This window comes from Alosa sapidissima, chromosome 12, assembly GCF_018492685.1.
Source record: "Alosa sapidissima isolate fAloSap1 chromosome 12, fAloSap1.pri, whole genome shotgun sequence".
Taxonomy (NCBI): domain Eukaryota; kingdom Metazoa; phylum Chordata; class Actinopteri; order Clupeiformes; family Clupeidae; genus Alosa; species Alosa sapidissima.
In genome coordinates, this window is record NC_055968.1 from 23208134 (window position 1) to 23232471 (window position 24338).

The 24338-nt window shown below is 41.8% G+C and overlaps 1 protein-coding gene and 1 long non-coding RNA gene across 4 annotated transcripts in view; one reads left to right on the forward strand and one right to left on the reverse strand.

Annotated features, from left to right (window-relative positions):
- nos1apa (nitric oxide synthase 1 (neuronal) adaptor protein a) overlaps positions 1-24338 on the reverse strand; it is a 105054-nt gene that overhangs the window by 45325 nt on the left and 35391 nt on the right. For all 3 annotated transcript variants that reach the window (XM_042057694.1, XM_042057693.1, XM_042057695.1), the window contains 2 exons: positions 6731-6839; positions 894-1035 (listed from right to left, as the gene is read on the reverse strand). In XM_042057694.1, coding sequence (XP_041913628.1) covers positions 894-1035; positions 6731-6839 — 251 coding nt within the window. The remainder of the gene's footprint in view (positions 1-893; positions 1036-6730; positions 6840-24338) is intronic.
- Positions 16869-17989, forward strand: LOC121678316. The gene is made up of 3 exons (XR_006021208.1): positions 16869-17028; positions 17578-17716; positions 17970-17989. It is a non-coding gene; the product is annotated as an uncharacterized LOC121678316 (long non-coding RNA).

Sequence of the window (24338 nt, forward strand, 5' to 3'; positions counted from 1 at the left end):
GGTCTCATCTGCATGTGAAAGGAGGCGGCTCTGCGAGCAGACTCGGAGTGTGGAGGCTGGCGGAGACAATTGGCCCTGCCGGGGCCCCGGAAGTGTGAACAGAGAGAGATGGCCGCCCACTCACTCTCCCCTTGCTCTCTCTCTCTCTCTCTACTGCCACTCTGATACCCCTAAGCGAGGCAGAGCTCGTCACAGGTATAAGGCACATGCACAGATGTTCTAGGGCGTGTGTGAAATCATGGCCCGAAACTCGAGCATGCACTCATTCAACGCCTCTCATCCTCTATCAAACCTCTCACAGACCTCTCACTCACACCAACACACAGACTGCTTCTATTTCTTACAAATGCTACCACATACATCAGCCTTAACACTCACACACATACCTACATACGTACCTGCATGAAGCATCTTCCTCTTTAGCAAACCCAATTAAGACCCTCCATCACATACAGACACGTACATGCATGCACGCACGCACACACACGCACGCACGCACGCACGCACGCACGCACGCACGCACGCACGCACGCACGCACGGCATCTAATTTCGTTGCTCTCAACAGGCGTACTCTGGTCTGGGTTCACCAGGAATTGCTCGCAGCTTGCATTAACTGCACCACAGGAGCTCTTTTTAACATTCATTCATCCCTATTACCACAGATTAAAAAGAGCATTCACACACACACACACACTATCTCTATCGGTCTCTTGTTCTCTCCTACACACACACACACACACTTCTAAGAAGCCTAGAGTGCCAAATTGGCTGCTTAGCAGGTGCCGCGCTGAGAGGAGCAAGAGGAAGAAGGAAAGGGCGGGGGGGGGGGGGGAGGGGGACAGAACAGAAGAGCGACCTCAAGTGAAGTGTGAAGAGTCAAGATGGTGTGTACCTGCGACCTCGGAGCCCGAGCAGGTCTTGTCGCTATCGCCGTCCTCCTGGCCGTCTGCGTTCTGCTGAGTGTGTTGCAGGCTCAGCTTGTGGCACACCTCGAACGCCTGGCCCACCGTCCGCACTATCCGCATGGCCTGGCTCTGGACACCGGAGGGAGAGAACAGGGAAAGAGCTCATCCAACACTCAGTATTCGCTTGATTGGTAGAGCACTGCTAATGGCAAAAGTCATAGGTCCAATACAATAGAGACACAGGTACTGCCAGAAAAAAAAACCTATTTATTCTGCTTTAAGCCACTTTTGTATTTGCAGTCTGGGTTCAGTGACCGGGCTGCTTCTGGTTGCTTTCATCAATAGGGTGCCGCTGGGAGAGGGGAAATTAAAGCCAAATTGCCCAGCTCTTAACTGGAAGCCTCATCATTAGTGGAGTTCACCTCCAGGATGAGGTGCTGGTGTTCTAATAGCTTTTTCTTCCCTGAGAGCTGGCCCTGAATCTCCCTTCCCTGACCCGGCTCTCTAAAACAGCCTGGCTGCCAAGAGCAAGCATCTGCAGATTCCCCCTCTCACGAGAGGGATGGAGATGGAGTCATTATCCCATCCTGGCAGAGGGGCGCTCGGTGGAGGCCAGGTGCAAACACCATAAAATTTGGAGGTCTGCTCAACAGCGCAGATGGTGGTGGGACCATGGGTTATATATTTTTTTTCTTTTTGAGAAGATGACGCCAAGATGTATAGGATGCACCATATGCCTTTACAGATGGAGCATCTGGCTGTATCTAGAGGCCTAAGTTTGTCACTGCTAACCTTCAGTCTTCCAGTTCTGTTTGTGGAGGATGTGACCATCAATGAAAAACATAACTGTACACAATCTCCATAAACAAAAATGTAATCCATGCAAAACACATCACTAACATTATATAAGATATATGTGATATACTAATCAGACCTTTCCCATCTACACCCTTTTGAATGGTGGCTATTATCTATTCTTGCTTCCTATCAGACACAGATAGCATTGGCTTGACCCTCATCATAAGAGTACCTTTCTTATGTGCAGGGTGAGAGGCTGACTTCAAAGGACAACTCTCGTCTAAGAACAATCTAGGGTCTATTTTTGGATGATAATGTGTGTAAACCTTCGTTGGGGATCAAAATGACAGTCCAGTCCAGTCGGTACAGTACAGAATAAGACTGGAATAACTCAAAACTACTCAGATTAACATAATTTTTGTCCTCAGCGAAAGTTTACACTAATCATCTTGTTGTTCTTAGACCAGAGTCATCCTTTAATGGTGAATTTGTGTTTGCATCAATAGGCGACTATGCATTCCTTTATTGACTCTATTTGACAGTTATTTTTCACATAAACTGACAAGCAAAGGCAAAATCAATTTAATTGCAACCTCCAAGCAAAGATATGGAGGTTTCCTTGAAAGCAGCCCCCGTTCCATGTAAACTAAATGAGGAAGTGCACACTCCACCACATCCCTTACGGAGAAATGGTCATGTTCACGCTCAAATTATAGTGTGGACCTATAGAGTGTGCGCAGATCTGTACACTTTGATAAACTGATTTGACAAGTTGGGCACGTTCATACATTCCTGTTCCTGCCATTGTTTAGAGAATAATTAATTTCTTATTGGATCCTGAGAATTTCATGTGAATTTCAAGCAGCTCAGAATTTCCTATTAAAACGGTCAAAACTCGTATTAAAGAGTTGGATGGGGACCCAGCTAATGTCCGATCTGATTGATATTGGTGATTAGGCTGGGATGATAGTTGGCTGAGATGCCTTGCCCCCCCGACATACATCCCAAATGCCGTCCATGTCCAGCATTACTAATACTATGACTTCTCCTGTAGAACTGGCCCTTTATCTATGCAGCTGGGTTTGTCAGGAGGAGCTTGGGTAGAGAATAATTATGGCAGCAGATAGCAGAGTGCTTCAGCAGTGGTCCTACAGCACAAGGTGTCAGGAAGAATCCCATGCGTTCTTCATCATCTTCCCCTCAGAGCCCCAGGGATTCCCCCACTGCTGCAGTATTAAATATCCCGCTCCAGATAATACATCTTGTTTATGAAACCTTGTCACCGCAGTGGACATACAGACATTGACATCATTTCAATTTTTCATTGATGTAAGATAATGGCATCACTAAATGCAAGGCCATGTATTAAGACCGACAGGTTGAGAACAAAAAAATCATTCAAATCATTTAATCTAACAAATGCTTTTGTAATGGCAGATGATGTCTGGGGGTAAAACAAAATGAGACATTATCAATCCACAGTTAGATGTGGACTATCAGAACGAAATGAGAAGAGCTGATGGGTAATTACTTGAATGGCTCTTGATGGCCGGCTGGTAATGAACACTGACACTGGAGAGTGAAATGAGGCAGGCAAAGACCCGCAGTCTGAAGAGCAATTACCTTCAGCAGGTCCTGCCTGGAACTACAAGGACATCTCAGGCTACACTGACAATGGCAGATACATACTGTAGGTCTAGCAACTCTGGCAACTCAGCCATCATTCCATGTACAGCTGCAAGAAACGATTATTTAGTTGATTAATTTGTTGATTGTTTTCTCGAATAATTGATTAATTGTTGAGTCTATAAAATGTTAGGATATTCCCGAAACCCAAGATGACATTAAATATTCAAATAGAAGAAACTCAAACCAGAGAGTTTTTACATTTTCTTTAACATATCATAAAAAAATTATCTATAAAAATAGCCAACGATCAATTACATAGTTGACAACTAATTGAATAATTGTTGCAGCTTTAATTCTATGGAAGCCAATGGAGGGAAAAAACACCAGGTGTCCAATATGTAACAGGGCCTTGGCATCAAAAACTACGGAACGCTAGAGGGGTCATGGCAAGATATTTTTTGGTATATATCCAGAAAACGTGTGCTCATTTTACTACGTTGTGTGCACAATTTACTAAATCGTGTGCACGTTTTACTAAATTGTGCTCTCAATTTAATAAATCGAGCGCACGATTTAGTAAAACGTGCGTACGATTTAGTAAATGGTGTGCATGCTTTACTAAATAGTGCGCTCATTTTACTAAATTTCAATTTAATTGTTGTAAATTGAGAGCACAATTTAGTAAAATGAGCACAGTATTTAGTAAAGCGCGCGCACATTTTACTAAATCGTCCGCACGTTTGACTAAATTGAGAGCTCAATTTAGTAAAATGTGTGCACGATTTAGTAAAATTAGCGCACATTCTCTCGATATACAAAAATATCTTGCAATGACACCTCCTGGGCTCCGTAAAAAGCAGACAACAGTGACATATACTGCAGTTCTCATGATGGGCTCTTAATGCTTACCCACATAGCTTTTGAATGGCAAATTCATCATTATTCTATTGGATCGTCATGTTGGCACACTAGTATTCGTGAATTAATGGAATTAAATAACACCAGTTTGACTAGCCATTAATCTTTCTACGTGGACCTATATATTTTTAGAGGAGCATGACATGGACAAAAAAAGTGTCAGCCAGCATTTAAAGTTTTGTCTATGCAGCTGCTCACCTCACGGGTGTGTCAGCCACAAATGAGAGCTTTCTACATTGAAACACGGTAACTTTGAAGGCTTGCCAGGTTGCACAAATAGCAGTTTCTATTCCACTTGGGCCTCGTAGTTATATTTAAACCTATCGACGTGACTGATTTGACAGACTGTGCCTTAGAGCGACACTTTGTAATTTCTCCCTGCTGTGGATGTGGAGGCAGGTAGCGGCGATCTGTAATTGAATCTGGAAGTAGCACACCTGTCCCTGAGAAACGCTCATTTGTTGGCTGGCTTAATCACCGGCTGATTAACTTACGCTGGCAAGAAAACACCAGCCTTGCCACTCTCTGTCTGGACACTAGGTAGCAAACCGCCCTTATGAATATTGAGCCTTTGTAGATGCAGACTGGAAGAGGAAGATATCTTTTCTTGTGAGCAGGTGGAAAACAAGACAGCCCCTTTCACAGCATGCTTAGAGTTCTGTTGTTTTCCCAATTTACAAAAAACATCTTTTGATGAGGGGCTGTTTACGTGATCCCAAAACAGGTATAAAAACAACATCACACAGTTTCGCTGGGAGTGGTTTACACATGGGAAATTGGATGGTGGGAAAGACGAGCCTTAAAAGCTTGTGTTCTGGCACCTCACCTCCTAATAGCTTCTCTTCAAGTCATTCTCAAATACATTACATTACAAGTCTAATTAACATCATTTAAAAAACACACTCCTATCTCAATCCAGATCTTTTTATCTTGACCCACTTTAATCTTTATCAATCTTTATCAGCGGGGAGAACCGCAGATGGATGTAGTGCCAGTCTAAGTGCTTTGTTAGGACAGCCATTTCCCTCGGCCTCGTGGGTGACGGGTGGCAAGATGAACAGCCCTCTGGCACCAGGCTGGCAGGAGAAAATCCTGGTTGTCAGATCTGAGGCTCCGGCTCTCAGTTGATCGTGTCGCCGAGCCCCCTACAGGGAGCCACTCAGGTGGCATTAAGATGCCATGCAGCACTTCTTCTCCGCAAGCTGCCTGATCGCTCTAATTGATTCCCCAGAGGGTGCTACTGTCATTTAGTAGTCTCTGATAATGACAGGGCAATTAGGGCTCCTTTTATACCTGTCTCAACGCAAAATGAGGATTTCCCTGGGCAGACCTTTGAAGAGTCACAGCTAATCATGGTGGCTCTGAGCCCTGGCCCTCTTAAAAACAAAACTTTGGAGCAAAGGTTCACCGAGCAAGACAAGCATGAGAAACACATTCTTCTCAATTCACCAGTTCAAATCGCCTCCCCGTCTTCTAAACAAAGATAGGTGTCCCCACCCGCCCGAGACATAAGATCACTTATACTTCACTAAGCATAGCATAAATGCTACAGACCATAAACAAGGATGTGTGTTCCTAAGGCATTTTCAGTGGCACATAAAGCAACATTGATCTAATGTTAACTTGGAGACAAACAAAAATCATTTTGTAGAGCATTAGGCTAAGGTCCAGTTCATTTTTATTTCAAAGTATCTGTGTTGGTTTGGAATGTTTCAACTGGAAACCCTCTAGGAACAGACTGAAAGGGTCTATATAACAAAATAATGTGTCAGCTGTACAATAACAACACACCTGTTTCTTTCCTTATATGATTGGTTTCTATGGTTTCTTTCCATATATGATTATCAATACGAGCACAGTTATGCTATTTAATGTGTGGAAGACCAGTAAGTGACTCACTCAGGTCACAGCTGAAACTCATGTGAGAATAAAAGAGTATCTAGATGGACCCTCTTGGCATTTGTGTTGAGTGAGTTAGTAGGGTGGGTGTGCGTCATCGTGCATGCTAACTGTGGGCCTCTCTGTTTGGTAGACCACTGCAGTGGAGGACATGCTGAGTGTTGTGGGCATGCTTCACTGCTCCTGCTTTGTGTATTGCTTTCTGCCCGAGTGAGTGGAGAGAATAACACAGTCGCTTCTGAACAGCGTATACTGTTCAACTACACTGCCCAGGGAACCAGTACCGCCCCTGTGGAACTGTGCTGAAGCCACCACAAAATCGTTCTTTCTTTCCTGTATGTGTGTGTGTGCTTGTGTGTGTGTATGGTGGCATGTGAATAGGTCTCTCCAAAAGATTGAATTTATGTCTTTATGAAGTAGAATATTGCTTTATCACGTAAAGGAGATGTGATTTTCCATCATATCTACTGGTCATCCTCACCTACTGACAAACACACTCAAAATGAAGGACTCAAGTTGGTCTTAGGAATATGTGATCGCTACATGAATAGAATGATTTATATTTGACATGAGGACTCACCTTTTTCTTTGACTTGAAGACATTGCACCGAAACACATTGCTTTGCCCATCTCTAGCAATGTAACTGAAGATCTTCAAATCCTGTGAGTCGTGGGAAACGTAAAATATCCTGAAACACATAAAGGTTTTCCATAATTAGTATCTTCTAATTCCTATTTTCTACAGACAGCAAATTCAGCAAAGTTGACTAGTATTTTACCTATTGACTATTTTTGTTTAATAACAAAGTTGCCTTCTGCTACAAGGAATGGTTTGAGCAAAATTCAATTATTATACCGCTCATTTAAACAGCGTTTACAAGGTTAACAAGCCTAGAGAACAGTGAATAGATGAATGACTAGCAAAGCATCTAAAATTGGAGACCAGAAGATAAAAAATGAAGCCTTTTAAACACTTGGAAATGCAGAGCGCTGAAGACACAAGCATAATGACAATGGCAAAGGAGATTGTATCTCAATAACCTTTATGTGGATCCTATTACCGCTACTTTCAATGACCATTATAGATACCCTTTTGTGTTGTCACGGGAAACCAACTGGAATGATTTATTGCAAGGCAAAAGAAAGCCATTCACTGCATGTCATTTCTATGCATTTGCACAAAGACAAAGCCTATAGTAGTAAATGAAAGGAGAGGAAAGTAAGTAAGTATCTGTAGCTTGGCGCCAACAGAGAGGGTTAAAGCGGAGCTAGTAATCAAGGATCTTTGGTGCCAACCTCCAGGTCCACAGCCGAACTGACCGACAGGAAAGCCTATCTAAAGAGGACCATCTCGCCAGTAAAAGAGTGGAAAAGCAATCGTTTTGGTCAGGGAATCTGATAAACATTAATTTCCCCTCTTCTCCTTCAATCAGGCTGATACAGATCAATTCCCTGCTTTGGAAAGCGGCCTCTGAACTAGCTGGGTGAAACGCTGGGTTTCCCCTCAATGGCCTTATCAATTGACAAATGGCCTGGCTGCCACGGGATATCAAAGGGGTAGCTGGGCTGAAAATAAAAGGAAGAAAGGCTCCAGAGAAGTGACAACTGAAATAACTTCAATACATCTGAATCAACCACTAAAGTGCCCTGCAATGGTGGTCTTTTCACAAAGCAGGGGAACAAAAGGCATCTTTTTAAATGACACTAGCTTCTGTTGTGAGTAAGAATGCTGCAACATTCTCACATTTTTCAGTGCATTTTTATTCCTTTCATTTATTTCTTTTCCCAGAGTAGCATATCATGCATTTGTTGATGGGTCCAAAAGAGGCACCTTTGTGCCATCATGAATTATCAAGTGACAGGACAGTCAAATGAAAGTCACTAATAGGACAGCCATCATTTGTGCTCCCTCATATTTACGTCATGCCTTAACTTAAATCAATATTTGTTTTGCATCTCTGTTGAGTGGTTGGAAAAATAAATATTTATTTATTTTATAGTATCAATAGTTTAGCTAAACAAAGCTTTATGGCAAAGCACAAAGACACAGATATAATTGATATGACCTTCAGAGCATAATGATAAACATCTCTCCATATTTGCTCACTACAGGGTCTGGCAGTTAAAACAAACATACATCAATGATAAACAAGCATCCCTGTTTCATGTTAAGCAAACATCACTGTTTCATCACTGTTTCCTATTAAACTCATGTATCTCAGAGAAGAGGTCTATATATCATCCAGAGATTCTTGCCCAGTTCAGTGAAATGGGGTCAAGTGTGTACTGCATGTGTGTCTGGCTTTATGAACATGCCCTTCCATGCCCAAGGGGAGGTGTGAGGTGAGAAGTGGACGTGTCAAAGGAGCATAAGGCATCAGGAGGGCATTTCTGATTCGCTTAAAAGAAGAAAAAAAAAAAAACCTCATGGTAGCGTGAGACATGACAACTGGCGGGTTCAACGCTGCATTTTGTCTGCAAGCGCTCAGGTGGGCAATTTTCAAATGAACGTGTTAAGACCTCACAGTGGCGGCGTGAAACAACGGTCGGGCAAAAATACGGCTTCTCATTAATTTGATTCTCCTGCCTGCTGTTGACAGCCCAAGCTGCATGTCGACTCAGCGCTTTCGAAGGAAGACACATGCTGTTTAGGGAGTCTTTCCCGAGCCTCCGCATTCATCAACGCTGAGAGAAGCAGCAGCTGCCAAAACATCTCTCCCACTCTCGTGGTCCTGACACCACTTTTAATATCATAATAAAGGCCAGGGGACTGGAATTACGCTTTAACAATTAAGCCAGAGTTGCTTTAGGAGGCACGGACCATCATCAATCATCAACAACCTTTTGTAAACATCGTGCACAAGACAAATCTAGCTCTGAAACTCCACTCTAATTCTGTTTTGAATACATGCTCATGTTTTGACTAGTTTGGATTATTAAGAGAAAATCACATTACTGTTCCCCGAGTGAATGGGATAATTTGCTCATGCCGTCAGTGTAGTTTCTGTCTTTGTTTTTGTATTCTGAGAAATGCTCATTACAAAACACGAAATGGTGAGAAAGTATGCCGATTAAGCTTTCAGAGCTATAAGATGCACTAATACTGCAATGTTATTTACTTAACTCACCATATGTTTTCTTATAAATGTTAAATAAACAATAAACATTTCATAAGTTGCTGAAGCAGCAGAGTAACTGCTTGAAGAGTGTTGCCAAGTCCCTCATGGAAGAGTGCATATATTCCTCTCCACATTACTTCATCTCACTTCGGAGACACCCAACATAGCAAAAGCACTCGCATCACATGCATATTGATGAAGTACTTGCAAATGCATTATATTGATGAAGAATCCCTCACTGTTGATTTCTGTTCTCAAGTCTTTCATTACAGTGGTGTTAAGTTAAACCAATGCAACTCACACGTGTTACAGATGCAGGGGGACACTTTTCCACTCATCAACATGCTCCAGGCTTACTGAATTATTGACGCCTTTTAATGCGTCTTAGTTCGCACTGGGCCTGTGGCTGCAGCCTACTGTGTCTTTTGTAGGCCCCTGTATGCAAACAAAAGCCCTGAAATGTCATCAGTAGTTTTAAGAGAAAGAGGGAGAGGGAGAAAGTGTCATGAGACTCCAAACCCTACCACTGAAACAAAAGGAGACATTTCCAAATGCCAGCCTACCCTTCCTGTGGCCATGTTTACTGCAGGCAATTTTTCTTCACTTAGCTTATCCAATGTCCAGATAAAGAATGTCTGTTTCAGTATTATTCTTCCCCAGAATATCAACGGAGGGATTATAAAATGAAGAGTTTGGTTCCAAACACTATATCTCCATTTTGAAAACATTCATAAGTCATGCTATTTAATTGTATATTTCAGGTAATATCAATAAAATTGCAGTTGTGCCGTTTTAATTGAGTGAAGAAATCAAATATCAATACACAAATACAGTTCTACTAAAAAATGTATTCTACTGTAAATGCCTTTAATGCATTACATTAGGCTGGCGCATTTTTAGCCAAAGCAACTAACAACATGGTAAACAGTTTAAGTTTTAAAGCAATTCTCAACAATTTTAGGACAATTTAAAAAACGGTAGAGTACAGTAAGAATAAGTGCATCAGTGAGTGCTGTTTTTAACAATTACGTGTCAGTTCAAGACGGCTGGTAAGTGCTAGGATCAGCAAGACTTGTTGTAAGTGGTGCTATGAGAGGAGATGTTCTTTAAAGAGCTGGGTCTTCAGGAGTTTTTTGAAAATGGCGAGGGATGTCCCTGCCCTTGTAGGAACTGGCAGTGTGTTCCACCAACGAGGAACAACAGATGAGAAAAGTTTGGATTGGCCTGAGCGTACCGGTGGTAGAGCTAGACGTCGTTCGTCTGAGGAGCGCAGCGGTCTAGAGGTAGCGTATGTCTGTATGAGGGCATTCAAGTAGGCGGGAGCAGAACCGTAGGCTACTTTGTAGGCAAGCGTTAAGAGCCTTGAATTTGATGCGGGCCGCCATAGGTAGCCAGTGTAGCTGGATGAGCAGCGGGGTAACATGTGCCCTTTTGGGTTGGTTGTAGACCAGGCGTGCCGCCGCGCTCTGGATCATCTGAAGGGGTTTCACTGCGCAGGCTGGGAGACCTGTCAGGAGGGCGTTGCAGTAGTCGAGTCGTGAGATGACTATTGCCTGAACCAGAAGTTGGGTAGCATCTTGAGTCAAGTAAGTCCTGATTTTCCGTATGTTGTAGAGTGCGAAACGGCATGACCGGGCGACTGAGGCAACATGATCTGAGAAGTTTAGTTGGTTGTCGAGAACAACTCCTAGATTTCTTGCAGTCCTGGGGATTATAGAGGATTGCAGTCCTGAGGATTATATAGGATTCAGATCATAGACATAGGATCCACCTATTTGTCAGCTCTCTCACATATATAGTATACATGATTCTTTTGAAATGGAAATGTTTTCATGCTTAAAGATGGGCTCAATATTGATCTAAAGACTGATAATGAAAATGGCATATTACAAATGCATGAAAATCCATTTATAGGCCAACTTCAAATGACTGCACTCCTCACCCAAGCAACCATATGCAGCACTGATGAGAAGCCATACGAATAGATGGTAAATATTTGAAGAGAAACATGAAAAAGGCTTTCATGGATTTAAACATGTTTATAGAGATCTGAGCTTCACCTAGTGTCAGACTAGGCTTTCAGAATGTGTCAGAAAGAGACTGCACTCAGACCATACGAATTGGATTCCAGTGGCTCCGACTGTAAAAGGCTGCAGGACGGCACCTGTGTCCCTCTCATCTGACCTTATACGGACTACATACAGCTTCCAACAACCACCCATGTGTACCGATCGACTGTCAGCCATTTCACTTGATAATCTAAAATGGGCAAGGATGAAAGTGAAATGTAGAGGTACATCTATGCATGCATGTTTTATACTGATAATGAGATGATTAATTTTAGTGTAGATAAATCAGTGAAGAGTTTAGGCAAGTGGTACAGTTCCATGTTGAGTGACTGAGGACAGGTTGAAGATCTTGGAGAATTCATTGTTAGGTTATTCATACCACTGATGGGACCTCCTCTCCAGGTAATGTGAAATCTGACGAAAATCATGAATAAGGAAACTAGGAAATGGCTTAGCGTGTCAAAGTAATATAGCATTGTATGGAGAAGCCGTTTTTAGAGTTAACAAAGACCAGCTTGGTGGAGGAGTTTAAATGGGTAAAGGCCACATCAGGAGATGACTATTACAGTCTAAGAACAGTCTAGAACACTTTTCCAACCATGACAGCAGAGTAGTGAAATCCACATGAAGCAGTTCAACATGCATGAGACACATTACACCATAGGGATATCATTGGCCAGGTACAGAGTGGAAGAGCAGAGGGCTCGGGTCAAGCATACAATTGGAAAGCATGGAGTAAGGCTACACTTCCTGAGAGGAGGGGCATGCTTGTTTGAAAATGAACAGGGTGTGAGTAGAAGTATGAATAGAATTTATTTTGTAAGAGAGGGTCAGAAAAGGGGACACTAGGCACATACAAACAGTCCTGACAAATGGGGCCGGGGGAAGGATTTGAGTTTGCTGGCCGATGTTGGAAAGCATTGCTATGAGACCAGACACAGTGTTCTATTCTGAGCGTGAGTGCACCGTTTCCTTTATTGAGCGAACAATTCTCTTTGAAAATACGATTGAGGAAGCCTTTGAAGGGAAGAAGCAAAAGATATGCGGAAGGTAGCGGAAGTTAGGGAATGAAGTAGGCACAAGCCAGTGCAGACTGGTATATCTAAATCAACCCCAACACTTCTATTGGATTTTGTTTTACAAGAATGGACAGGAGCTTTAAATTGTCTGAGGCTGATGGAAAAAGTTAACTGTGGTTATGGTGGAGGTGCTCACAGACTACTTGGGAACAGGTGAGTTAACCTGTATTGCATAAAGAACTGTTGTCACAAGATATTCAGGTGCCTAAAGTGACTAGACTTAACAGGACAAACATGAGACTGCTGGACAGTGGTCTAGGAGTAGTAAAGACAGTTTCATTGTAAATGAACCAGATGAAAGGCAGAAAACCATGAGCATAATGCTTAAGACCTATCTAGCAACACTTATTAAAAGTAGCAGATCTGATATGCCTCCACGTTTACAGAATTTGGGGACAGAGTGTTCTGTTCTGTTGCCCTCAGTCTATGGAACAATCTACCCCTCCACGTACGCAGTGCCCCCTCCCTTGGCATGTTCAAAAGACCTTTGGCCTCTAACCCCGCTTCCCTACCCCTCCTTTTTTGCTTTTATAAAGCAACATTGGGTATCTTGGAAGGCGGCGATAAGTCATTATTTTTATTGTTACTAGAATTATGCAAATCTGGACAACTGCTCACAAATAAGCCAGAATTAAAATGTATAGATTGAATGTACAAAAACAATGTGACAATTATTACTTATATACCTTGAGACAAATCCACTAGCTATTAGACATACCCACTGGCTATGAACAAATGGCTTTTCAATTCATGACAATAATCAGTGATAATGATACAGCCGTGTCTACTTGATTTGCCCGGGCCGTGGACATGAGAGAAATAAACAAGGAAAACAACAGAAAATCGCCTATTCAGCAACAAAAACACAACCAGCAACACTTAAATGTTGTGACTGGCATTCGAATGAGTAAGCAGCACATCATGAGAGCTGACACAGGCTTTCACATTCTTCATCAGCAAAGCTCAACACGGCCCACAGGCCATAACAACACGCAGTCCCCTCGGGCCTACTTCCTCTATTACAGCATCTATGCAAACATCCAATAGAAAACTATATTGCTATATTACAGCATCTATGCAAACATCCAATAGAAAACTATATTGCTATATTACAGCATCTATGCAAACATCCAATATTGCTATTTCTCATGTGCTGCATCAGAGCGCTGTATGGCCTTAACAGTGATACAATTATGTGCATACAGGCATATTACTATTTGCTGCGCCTGTCTCTACCCAAGGAGTCAGTCAAACATCTATCTGTGTTTCTTTGCTCATTACATCTCAGACCACACACACACACACACACACACACACCAGTTAACACCACAGGTTTCATCCCAGTAGAATGATCCTTAAAGAAACCAAAAGTCAACCCAAGCAAGCCTGTACTTCGATAAACCCTCGCCAATGACCACTGGTCTAACCACACATTTTCCTTCCAGCGCAGGGCTACGCTTAATTGACGGTGATTAAGCGGGTTCCTCGTGCGTGGGGAGGCGACAGGGGAGTGCGGGTGCCAAGCAGGATCTCCGTCTCGGAGCGCGGCACTGGCAGCGAGGTCTCTAATTAAGCGGCGAGCGTTCACTCCTCCATGCTTTGCTGACAGGTCTAATGAGAGCTCATTTCAGCCCCCTCTCCTCCCACAAGCAGCGCCCGTACGCCATCGCCATCTACAACTTTAACCAGCCTCACGTCGTCTCCAACACCACAGCACACTGTCATCTGAAGCAGAGAGATATAAAAACTCAGCTATGAATCAGACAAAAAGACAAAAATTCTGTGCTGCTTGAAAAATATGGCATGACCCTATGATGCAAAGTCTGTGCCAAAGCATAGAACACTTGTTTAAGCTGCTAACAACTCTTTGGTATTCAAGTCGGTGGCTTTGTCTTGCTGATTTACACTGATTCTACAAGCTCAGTTTCGCCTCGGGTAGTAGAATCTCTGTCAGGTAAAAAGTGTTTGTCTTGGTGCAGGGATAAAGGGAAAAAGTCTCCTGTGATGAACAGGGTAAGCCAGAGATATTAGGGGTAAAGCCCTCACACACTCAGCATGCCAATGGGTAAAGTTTTTTTTTCCTGTGATGCTGAGAGAGAGCTGTAGTGGCAGCCTTGGGGCAAGATGATGATCCTGTTTCCCACCTTCACCTTTCCTCCCCTGAGGACCCTAATTTCTTCTGAAATGACGCACAAGGTGTATTTTTTCGCCTGGTCATTTTTTTTTTCCACTGACAATCTTGTTGTCCTGTTCTGTGCACTGGTAATACTGCGGTGCTGAGGTCTACCAGTCTGCAGCCTGCAGTGAACACAGCAGGAAACTGATAGGAGCATTCACTCCATAACAGAAAATAGATATACCGAGACGACCAGTGCTTGGCTACACATTCTGTGAGTCTCCAAGCCACTAGGTCTGTTTACTGTTTTACTAGCCGGTCCAGGATACAGGAGTCTATTTACCTTGGCTACTCCTCTAGTGGATGTCTGTCGGTCTCTCTCTCTCTCTCTCTCCCTCTCTCTCTGTCTGTCTCTCTCTTTCTCAATAACATGTGATGATGGTGTGCTGGATAACAAAGCAGGCTCTGTGGCCCTCTGTCTGTGCTCTGCTGCAGGAGCTATGGAACTCCTTTGAGGGATCTAGGCCATATCTCTTATCATGGCATGCAGACATATCCTGGGGGAGGAACGGGGGATAGAGGGAGGGAGGAGGAGGAGGAGGATGACAACGAGGTCTGTAGGGGGAGATGAGTAGCAGTTTCATGGTTTCTGAAGCCCAGTAAAGTGTATTTTAAAGTGAAAGAGGGGAAAGTTCCTGTCCTCAGGTCCTACCCTAGAGACACATCCTTCAAGGCCACACAGCTGATGCGTTATCGTCACTTGCAGCACTCGGCACGGTAATCACCCACTAGTAGAGGGCCTGCTTTCCCACAATTCATTAGCCATAACCCTGCGCTGGCAGAAATCTCGGCTTTTCCGTGTTATTTACTGGCTTGTTATAGTTCACAACAAAACCGCTATGGGAGGCCATGGCACATGAGGGCAGATGGTTGCAGCGCTGCAGAGTTTGTTACACAAGACAAGAGAAAAACTGAAGACTAATTAATGATGATATAAGCAGATATTATCCTACAGGGAAACACACTGGCACATTATGTTCAAAGCAGCGTATTGCAGAGCAGACCTCGTATGTACAGTACTATGCGTACACACACATCTACAATCTGGCTTTCAGAGGGAATGTTCTGAGACATATTCAGTATGTCACACTGAATGGAAAATTCTAAAACACCATTTTATAAGGAGAAATGAACAGCACTTATGTTCAGGCTTCAGCAGATCGGAAAAATCTTATTACACTCCACTCTTGTTGAGAGGACGCAGACATACTCTCAAGTCCGGGAGTATTATAAGAAAACACATGCGGTTGCTATTGTTTGCGTATGAACTTGGTCTTGTGTATAGTATCCCCTATCTGTTTCAGCATCAGCCACAATGTCAGCAGTTTCCTTGTTGGCCTTACAGGGCCCACTATGTTGATGAAAATGCCTGCAGAATGTGATCAGTGTTTTTCGGAGGAGGCTCCAAGGTCACCCTGCAGCTCAGATAAACACACACCCACGGCAAACAAGACATAGTCATCTCAATATTAATTCTCCTCAAGAGGTGGTTCCTGTTCTAAAAATGTCACAAGACACTAGGTCTTAATCACACTTCTAAAGAAATACTAAACAATAACGTGCTTGTGAATTATTAACCTACAGGACATTGGCTTCTGACTCCCTACTCTTATGTTCCTTCACTTTAAAATGTCATCGGATATACCCTGCTTTGGATCAGATGAAACAAATGCCCTTTGCTTGATCGGGAGGGAACTTTTATGCTCTGAAAGTTTGTTGGGCTGAAATGGGAATCAATGAGGAGATGATTAAATGCTCCTCTTATCGCACAGTGGAGTTTTGGATTTCCTCCAGGGCCTTTTATGAGACTAGGGCAGCTGCTATAGACTTTGACTGCTAGTGAACTGTGAAGAATTCCCCACCAGACCATACACGTCTCCCTTCATTTCTTTCATTCTTTTTTTCAAAAGGGAGAGAAATCTGTCCTCCAAAAATTGACAGTACGTTTTTCACAACTTTTTTTGCCAACCCATGCATTACTGGACAAATCCCTTTGCCGTTAGAAAGTGGTCAGAGACAGAGCCTTTGTTTCTGTGTTTGTACACCTTAGTTTAAAATTCTCACCTTAACTAACATGGAGGTATAGACCCTTTCAACAATAAAAACAAAAACAATGCTTTAACGTTCTATTTGGGCCCCAATCTACTTCCTCTGCATTAAGATAACATATGGAATGTTCAAACGGAAGTGTTGTGGGGCCAACTATGATGCTGATAATGGAACTCTTGAAAGAGTCCATATAAAACAAATAACTGCAATTAACCACTTAAAAAGGATTAGTTCGACAGCTAATCTGGATGAAGTGACTAAATTGACGTGAGCATAAGAGACCTGTGGCTTATTCAATCTCTTAATTTGAGGTTTCAGTCAACACCGGCCGTCAACACCACTAATTGAGAGGCTTGGGAAGTGTACTGAACCTGCTATGCAGAGAAGTATGAAAACCATACAATAATTTTCACAATGTTTCCTTATTTGTCATCCAAAATTACCAAGAGCAAGGAATTATAGTTGAGCCAAATAGGAGCTTTTAACAAGTTATTTTGAGGGTATGTCATAAAGCTGGCCAATGAAATCTCTACCTAAAGAAATAAGTTAATTCAAGCCACAGATGCTTTTCAGTTCAATCAATAGGACAAAATGCATGGTTCCTCAGAGGCCTCATTTCACATGTGAGGAGATTTGACAAATCATACTAGGACTTTACTATCAAATACATCTTTAGGGCACAGAGACAACACCAAGGCCAGAATGGGGGTGGAATTCAGGAAATATCACATGCTAAGTATAATTTCTTACAATATGTTGTATACCACCAGAATATGCAGCAAACGTATGCATATGTTGTGTAATGTTATATTGTAGAAATGTTCTATTGATAGTTTTCTGTCCTTATCAGTCAATTCAGCTATTTTTAGCCCAGGTTCCAGCAGCTGTGCAGTGGCCCTGCTCGTTTCTGACCTTTTTTTCTTCCTTTTGTCAAGATATTTTCAGATGGCAACACAGGCAGACCATGAAGAGCCGGCTGAATCAAACTCTGGAGAGAGAGCGTAGCATGAGCTCAACAAAAAGCGAATACTCTCTGTGCTACAGCGAGAGTTGGCAAATTAAGTCTGGAAGAAGGTGCAAATGGGGGAGCATGTGGGAGACCAGCGGGGATTACAGTACTAAATGATAAAGAATGTATCACACTGGGGGTTGGCTGAGAGTGAGTGTGTGTGTGTGTGTGTGTGTGTGTGTGTGTGTGTGTGTGTGTGTGTGTGTGTGTTGGGGGGAGGAGGTGGCTGGGACAATTATGCTGACAAAAGGTCGTTCTACAAAACACTGAGAAATAATTTGCACTGACCCTTCCTTACTAATCTCCTAATAATTACAGCCTTTATACCCAGATCAAAGGCACCACCATCCTGTTCTGGTGTTCCCAGCAATCCTTCATTATGATGACATGGAAAATGGCAGCTAAACTAAGGATGGCAGACAATCTCCCCAGCCAGAGGTAAACACTGGAAGCAAGGCCAGCTAAGTTTTAAGAAAGAACTTTCAAGTTGTTTAAGAAATCAGATGTGTTCCAGATTGGAATTGATTTGTCATTACGATTCCATAGTGCCAAACATCACCGTAATTAATTAAGTTGGAATTAGTAATGCGTGTACGCTAGTGTTCCGCATGAGGCTTTCACAATTTCCTTAGCGAATGTCAACATGGTTCGATGCAGAGCCAAAACAGGGAGATGCTTAACAATCCTCTCTGGTGGTCTTCATTGAGCTTCAGCTCTTTGTAAGTAGATAGAACTGTGACGAGACAGAGAGAAAAGACTATGATTCAAGTGTGAATGTTGAGAGAGGTAATCTGAATAAGAGTCTGTTTTCTCTATAGAATAGTGGTGTGGGTGGGCTTATTATAGGATGGAGAAGACCGAGAGGATTAGTGCAGCTTGCTGGTAAAACAATTCACTGGTAGGCAAGAGAGAATGTTAAGCCCCTTTTCTAAGAACAGCCAAAATTCATCTCAAGTAATTCATGTAGCCATCTTTTTGTGTGTTTTCTTTTAAATCTTTCAAAAATCTCCCAGTAATATTCACAGGATATTCTCCTGCTTAAATGTGGACCCAGTCAGAGAACTGCACTCCAGCCATCATGACAGAGTAATGAAATTCTAATTAAACCTATTTTTGTTCTAAACTGTTCCAATTCCAGCAGCTGTTTTCTCACTTTTTGACAGCAACAAATATTAATTTGACAGCTGTCCCTTGACAGACAGCAAACTGAAGGCTAGAGGCTTAATACATTCAAATGCCAATCATTAGCCTGTGTTTCATTTATTTGGGACAGCACTATTTCATTTTGTTTTACTTGTATTGTGTATGTGTTGGAAATAAAAAAAATGTCAGTAATTAGCAACTAATGCATTTCATGTGTGTGTATAACTGAAACTATTAGCCTACATTAGATATAGGAGCACACCATCCACAGTCACAGATGGCATTAGTCATCATGAAACACATGGCACACTGTACTTTAGGGTTGCTTTCAGGACTTCGATCGCCTCTTTGAAAATAGGAGCTTGGAGTTTCAAAGGCACTTGGAGTTCTTAGCACTACAGTTTGACATTGAAACAATCTTCCGTCAATTTGTGAGCAATCAAATGCATTCAGATGGTCCCAGAGTTCATTTGCTATTCCCTATCCAGAGTTGCTGCAGCAATACCAAGGCGAGTGGTTCATTTTTAAAGCCTGCCTAGGAGGGAACATTACAGAGACATGGAAAGGGCGTGAGTACAGCAACACAATCATCTAACAGACATCATTGATCAAGGCTTCTGGACAAAAAGTAGACACCTGTAATCTATCAGCAGGGGGGATCAGCAGAGCCACTGAGCTGACAGCTGCACACGGTAATGTAATCCTACTCCCACAAACCGCAGCTTTTTTCAGGGGCATCCTCTTGGATGATAAACACAGCGCACCACAGCAAGGTGATGGAGGGTTATTACTCCAACATGACTGACACACACACACACACACACACACACACACACACACTCAGACACACACACACACTCAGACACACACAGTTTCTATCCTGTTTAAGCTGGGTGGTAGGAGAGTCCATTGAGATGCCAGTGTATACAGTACATGGCAGGTCAGTTGTCCCATGCTGATGTTAATGATGGATTACTGCACTTAGACGTTATTCCCCTTACTCCATATCTCCTGAGCGAGTCTGTTTTAATATAATGACTCAGATGATGGCTGGTATGTAATAAACATGCAGCCACTAATAGCCCATAGTCATAAAACACTGCAGATGGTTCAGAAGTACTCACTTTCACTAACACCAGCGGACGGACGCACGCACGGACAGTGTGCTCATTTGAATGATTTTGCAGCTTTGAGGTGAAAGCATTCTGGAGGGTATTTCTTACAGTGCTGAGATAGATATTTGGACTGATGTCTTGGACTTACTCCAGCACTTAAGTCCAGCAGTGACATTGACTGAAGGGTACAAGGTGCTGATAAACACAAACAAGTATCAACGTACAGGAATGATACATCAACTTTGAAAAACTACAGTGTACAGCCAATTTCACACACACATACTAGCAATAAACCAACACTGTAATATTTTACCAAAAATGTAATATTTTCCTATAACTTGCAAACAGCATGGAGACACCATATTGATCCGTTGGCACTAAAAGCAACTGCAAACACTTTGTTTTTCAGATAAAATAATTTCCAACAGAGATACCTCAGTTGCTACTTTCTTTATTACACGACTCTTCATAATGCTGAAGAATGCGCCATTCACTTGAATGGGCATTCCCAACGTTCAGTGGTCTGCTATTTCTCAATAACAGACCGTTGCTAAGTATAACAGACCGCTGTCAAGGAAAATGGGTTTTGTGCTTCTAATTCACGTCATTCATATCACTATGCAAGGACTGGAGCTTCATTCAAAAGTGAAAGCAGACGGTTGATCAGCTGTGTTCTAAAGAATGTTTGATTCAAGTTCAGCGTGTGCTGTTGCGAACTATTTGTTTCTCACCAAAAGCCACGATGAAACGGTAACAAATAGGCTATAGCCTAGGCTATGTGGGCTAAAGAGTCATATCGTGGGGAGTTTATGGTTTCGTTTTGGCAAGTAGCCGTGTAATAATCGGGATGTGCGTCGGGGTCCGGTTCGCCCTGTCGGGACCTATTTCCCTATAATGACCGGCGTTCTATACATTATCCCTTACATACTACGCAGTCACACTGAGCAAGCACGCAAACATATCAAAAGTAGTATTCTCAGTCGGTTCTACTGCTTTGAGAGAGAGAAAGAGAGAGAGAGAGATAGAGAGAGAGAGAAAAAGAGAGTGTTCTGTTTTTCATTCATTCATTCACTCATTCGGTCTATCAGTGGCAGCTCAAGGCAGCTCACTATCAGCTCACTGTGCCGTCTTTCGTGTGGTCCGTCATCTGTTCATTTCTCTTCTAGTTCTCAGAGGGGCAGCCTAATATAGCTCTTGACGATAGATTTCGAGTGATATAAATATTCCATGCTTGCTTTTGCCAGGAGATGGCCTGACACTTTTCATAAGTACTGTGTGTGTGTGTGTGCAGTGATTAATGCTGCAGAAAAAGCTCTGTAGTGTTCCAATTTTTCAAAAAATCTGTCAAAGCCTTGAAATCTCCCAACCCAAGTGTGTGTGTGTGTGTGTGTGTGTGTGTGTGTGTGCGCATACACTGGTAATGGGGGGCCAAAATGAGATTGCTACCTGGCAACGGCTACCTTCTCAGAGTTCACATACAGCCACCTGAAAGATGGGGGAGGAGGGGTCAAACAGCCTATCCACCGGCCTAATCCTGCGATTTGGACTCCCACCACAGCCTCTCATTATCTGCTCTCCGAAAGATGCGATGGACAAATAAAGCACATCGCTCTCCGGCCGAGTGCCCGCAGAGACTCCGGATGTCTCCAAACTTTCCAATTTTCACCCTAGACTGCTAAAGGGGAGGCGTGACACCAGGAGTGTGTGTCACACTTGAGTGTGAGAAAACGTGCAAAAAGGCACCACACTAACAGATGTACATGTACAGTAGCTGCATTTCCTACAGGGGATAATTATGTTTTCTCCAATCCCATTGTTTTAACAAAACATGATTTATGAGTTTGAGTTTGAGAAGAGTAACATGCTGAAACTAGAAAAACATTTCCTGAAGGAAATACAGTGCATGAAAATGCAAAAATATGATGTAAAATATCATACAGAGTAAAAACAAACTATATTGGTTGCTAGGTAGATGAGGTTTAATATAGTTGGAATGACTGAACAGTTAAATAAGTGGATAGTTTAAATGGTTAAATTATTTAGGTAGATATTTGACGATAACTGACACTTGGAATGGCTCTAATGTTTGCTAGCAGTTATGCTAACTATTTTAACAAAGATAATAATGTTAACCAAGTATGCTAACTAGCATGCTAACAATGTTAAAATGCTAAGTATGCTAACCATGTGACTTAGCTAATCATTTTAGCAGTTATGCTAACTAACATGCTAACATGCTAACTATGCTAACCATGTTACTTAGCTAACTTAGCTAATCATTTTTAGCAGCTTTGTAAAAAATGCTAACTAGCATGCTAACATGCTAGCATGATAACTATGCTAACCATGTGACTTAGCTAACTTAGCTAATCATTATAAGTAGTTTTGCTAAAAATGCTAACTAGCATGCTAACATGCTAGCATGCTAACTATGCTAACCATGTGACTTAGCTAACTTAGCTAATCATTTTTAGCAGTTTTGATAAAAATGCTAACTAGCATGCTAACATGCTAGCATGCTAACTATGTTAACCATGTGACTTAGCTAACTTAGCTAATCATTTTTAACAGTTTTGCTGAAAATGCTAACTAGCATGCTAACTATGCTAACCATGTGACTTAGCTAACTTAGCTAATCATTTTTAACAGTTTTGCTAAAAATGCTAACATGCTAGCATGCTAACTATGCTAACCATGTTACTTAGCTAACTTAGCTAACTAGCTACAGTGGGTAGGAGTCATAGTTGATGACAAGTAACAGTTACAATGGCTGAACAGTTAAAAAGTTCAGTAGTTTAAAGGGTTACATTGTTTAACAGTGAAATATTGTAGTGAGGACTTTTATTTTGAAACAGTTTTTGGCAGAGGAAGCAGTTGAACAGGATGTGTAGTCTTAATAGGGCCAGTTTGTATGCTTAAAGCCTGAGACTGGCAGTTGATCCAGGTGGCCCGAACACCTGCCATAGGATTCTAATTGTTTAACAGCTCTATTGTGATGTCATCAGCCCATGTTAAGTCTATGGGGAAATTTTGACTAGTTTTTAATTAATAGTTTAAAAAGTATAAAAGTTACAAAGCTGAAAAATACATAGCACCCATGTCCTAAGTAAGACCTACGTAACATAGTTTGAATGAAGTTTCTACGTTAAACGGTTGAAGCTGCATTAAACGCGTTAGAAGAAGAAGAAGAACTAGAAAAGCATTTCCTGAAGGAAATACAGTGCATGAAAATGCAAAAATATGATGTAAAATATCATACAGAATAAAAACAAACTATATTGGTTGCTAAGTAGATGAGGTTTAATATAGTTGGAATGACTGAACAGTTAAATAGGTGGATAGTTTAAATGGTTAAATTATTTAGGTAGATAGTTGACGATAACTGACAGTTGGAATGGCTCTAATGTTTGCTAGCAGTTATGCTAACTATGTTAACAAAGATAATAATGTTAACAAAGTTACTATGCTAACTAGCATGCTAACATGCTAGCATGCTAACTATGCTAACCATGTTACTTAGCTAATCGTTTTTAGTAGTTTTGCTAAAAATGCTAACTAGCATGCTAACATGCTAGCGCTAGCATGCTAACTATGCTAACCACGTTACTTAGCTGACTTAGCTAATCGTTTTTAGCGGTTTTGCTAAAAATGCTAACTAGCATGTTAGCATGCTAACTATGCTAACCACGTTACTTAGCTGACTTAGCTAATCGTTTTTAGCAGTTTTGCTAAAAATGCTAACTAGCATGCTAACATGTTAGCATGCTAACTATGCTAACCATGTGACTTAGCTAACTTAGCTAATCATTTTAAGCAGTTTTGTTAAACATGCTAACTAGCATGCTAACATGCTAGCATGCTAACTATGCTAACCATGTGACTTAGCTAACTTAGCTAATCATTTTAAGCAGTTTTGCTAAAAATGCTAACTAGCATGCTAACATGCTAGCATGCTAACTATGCTAACCATGTTACTTAGCTAACTTAGCTAACTAGCTACAGTGGGTAGGAGTCATAGTTGATGACAAGTAACAGTTACAATGGCTGAACAGTTAAAAAGTTCAGTAGTTTAAAGGGTTGAATTGTTTAACAGTGAAATATTGTAGTGAGGACTTTTATTTTGAAACAGTTTTTGGCAGAGGAAGCAGTTGAACAGGATGTGTAGTCTTAATAGGGCCAGTTTGTATGCTTAAAGCCTGAGACTGGCAGTTGGTCCAGGTGGCCCGAACACCTGCCATAGGATTCTAATTGCTTAACGGCCGTATTGTGATGTCATAATCATAATGTTAAGTCAATGGGGAAATTTTGATTAGTTTTTAATTAATAGTTTAAAAAGTATAAAAGTTACAAAGTTGAAAAATACATAGCACCCATGTCCTAAGTAAGACCTACGTAACATAGTTTGAATGAAGTTTCTACGTTAAACGGT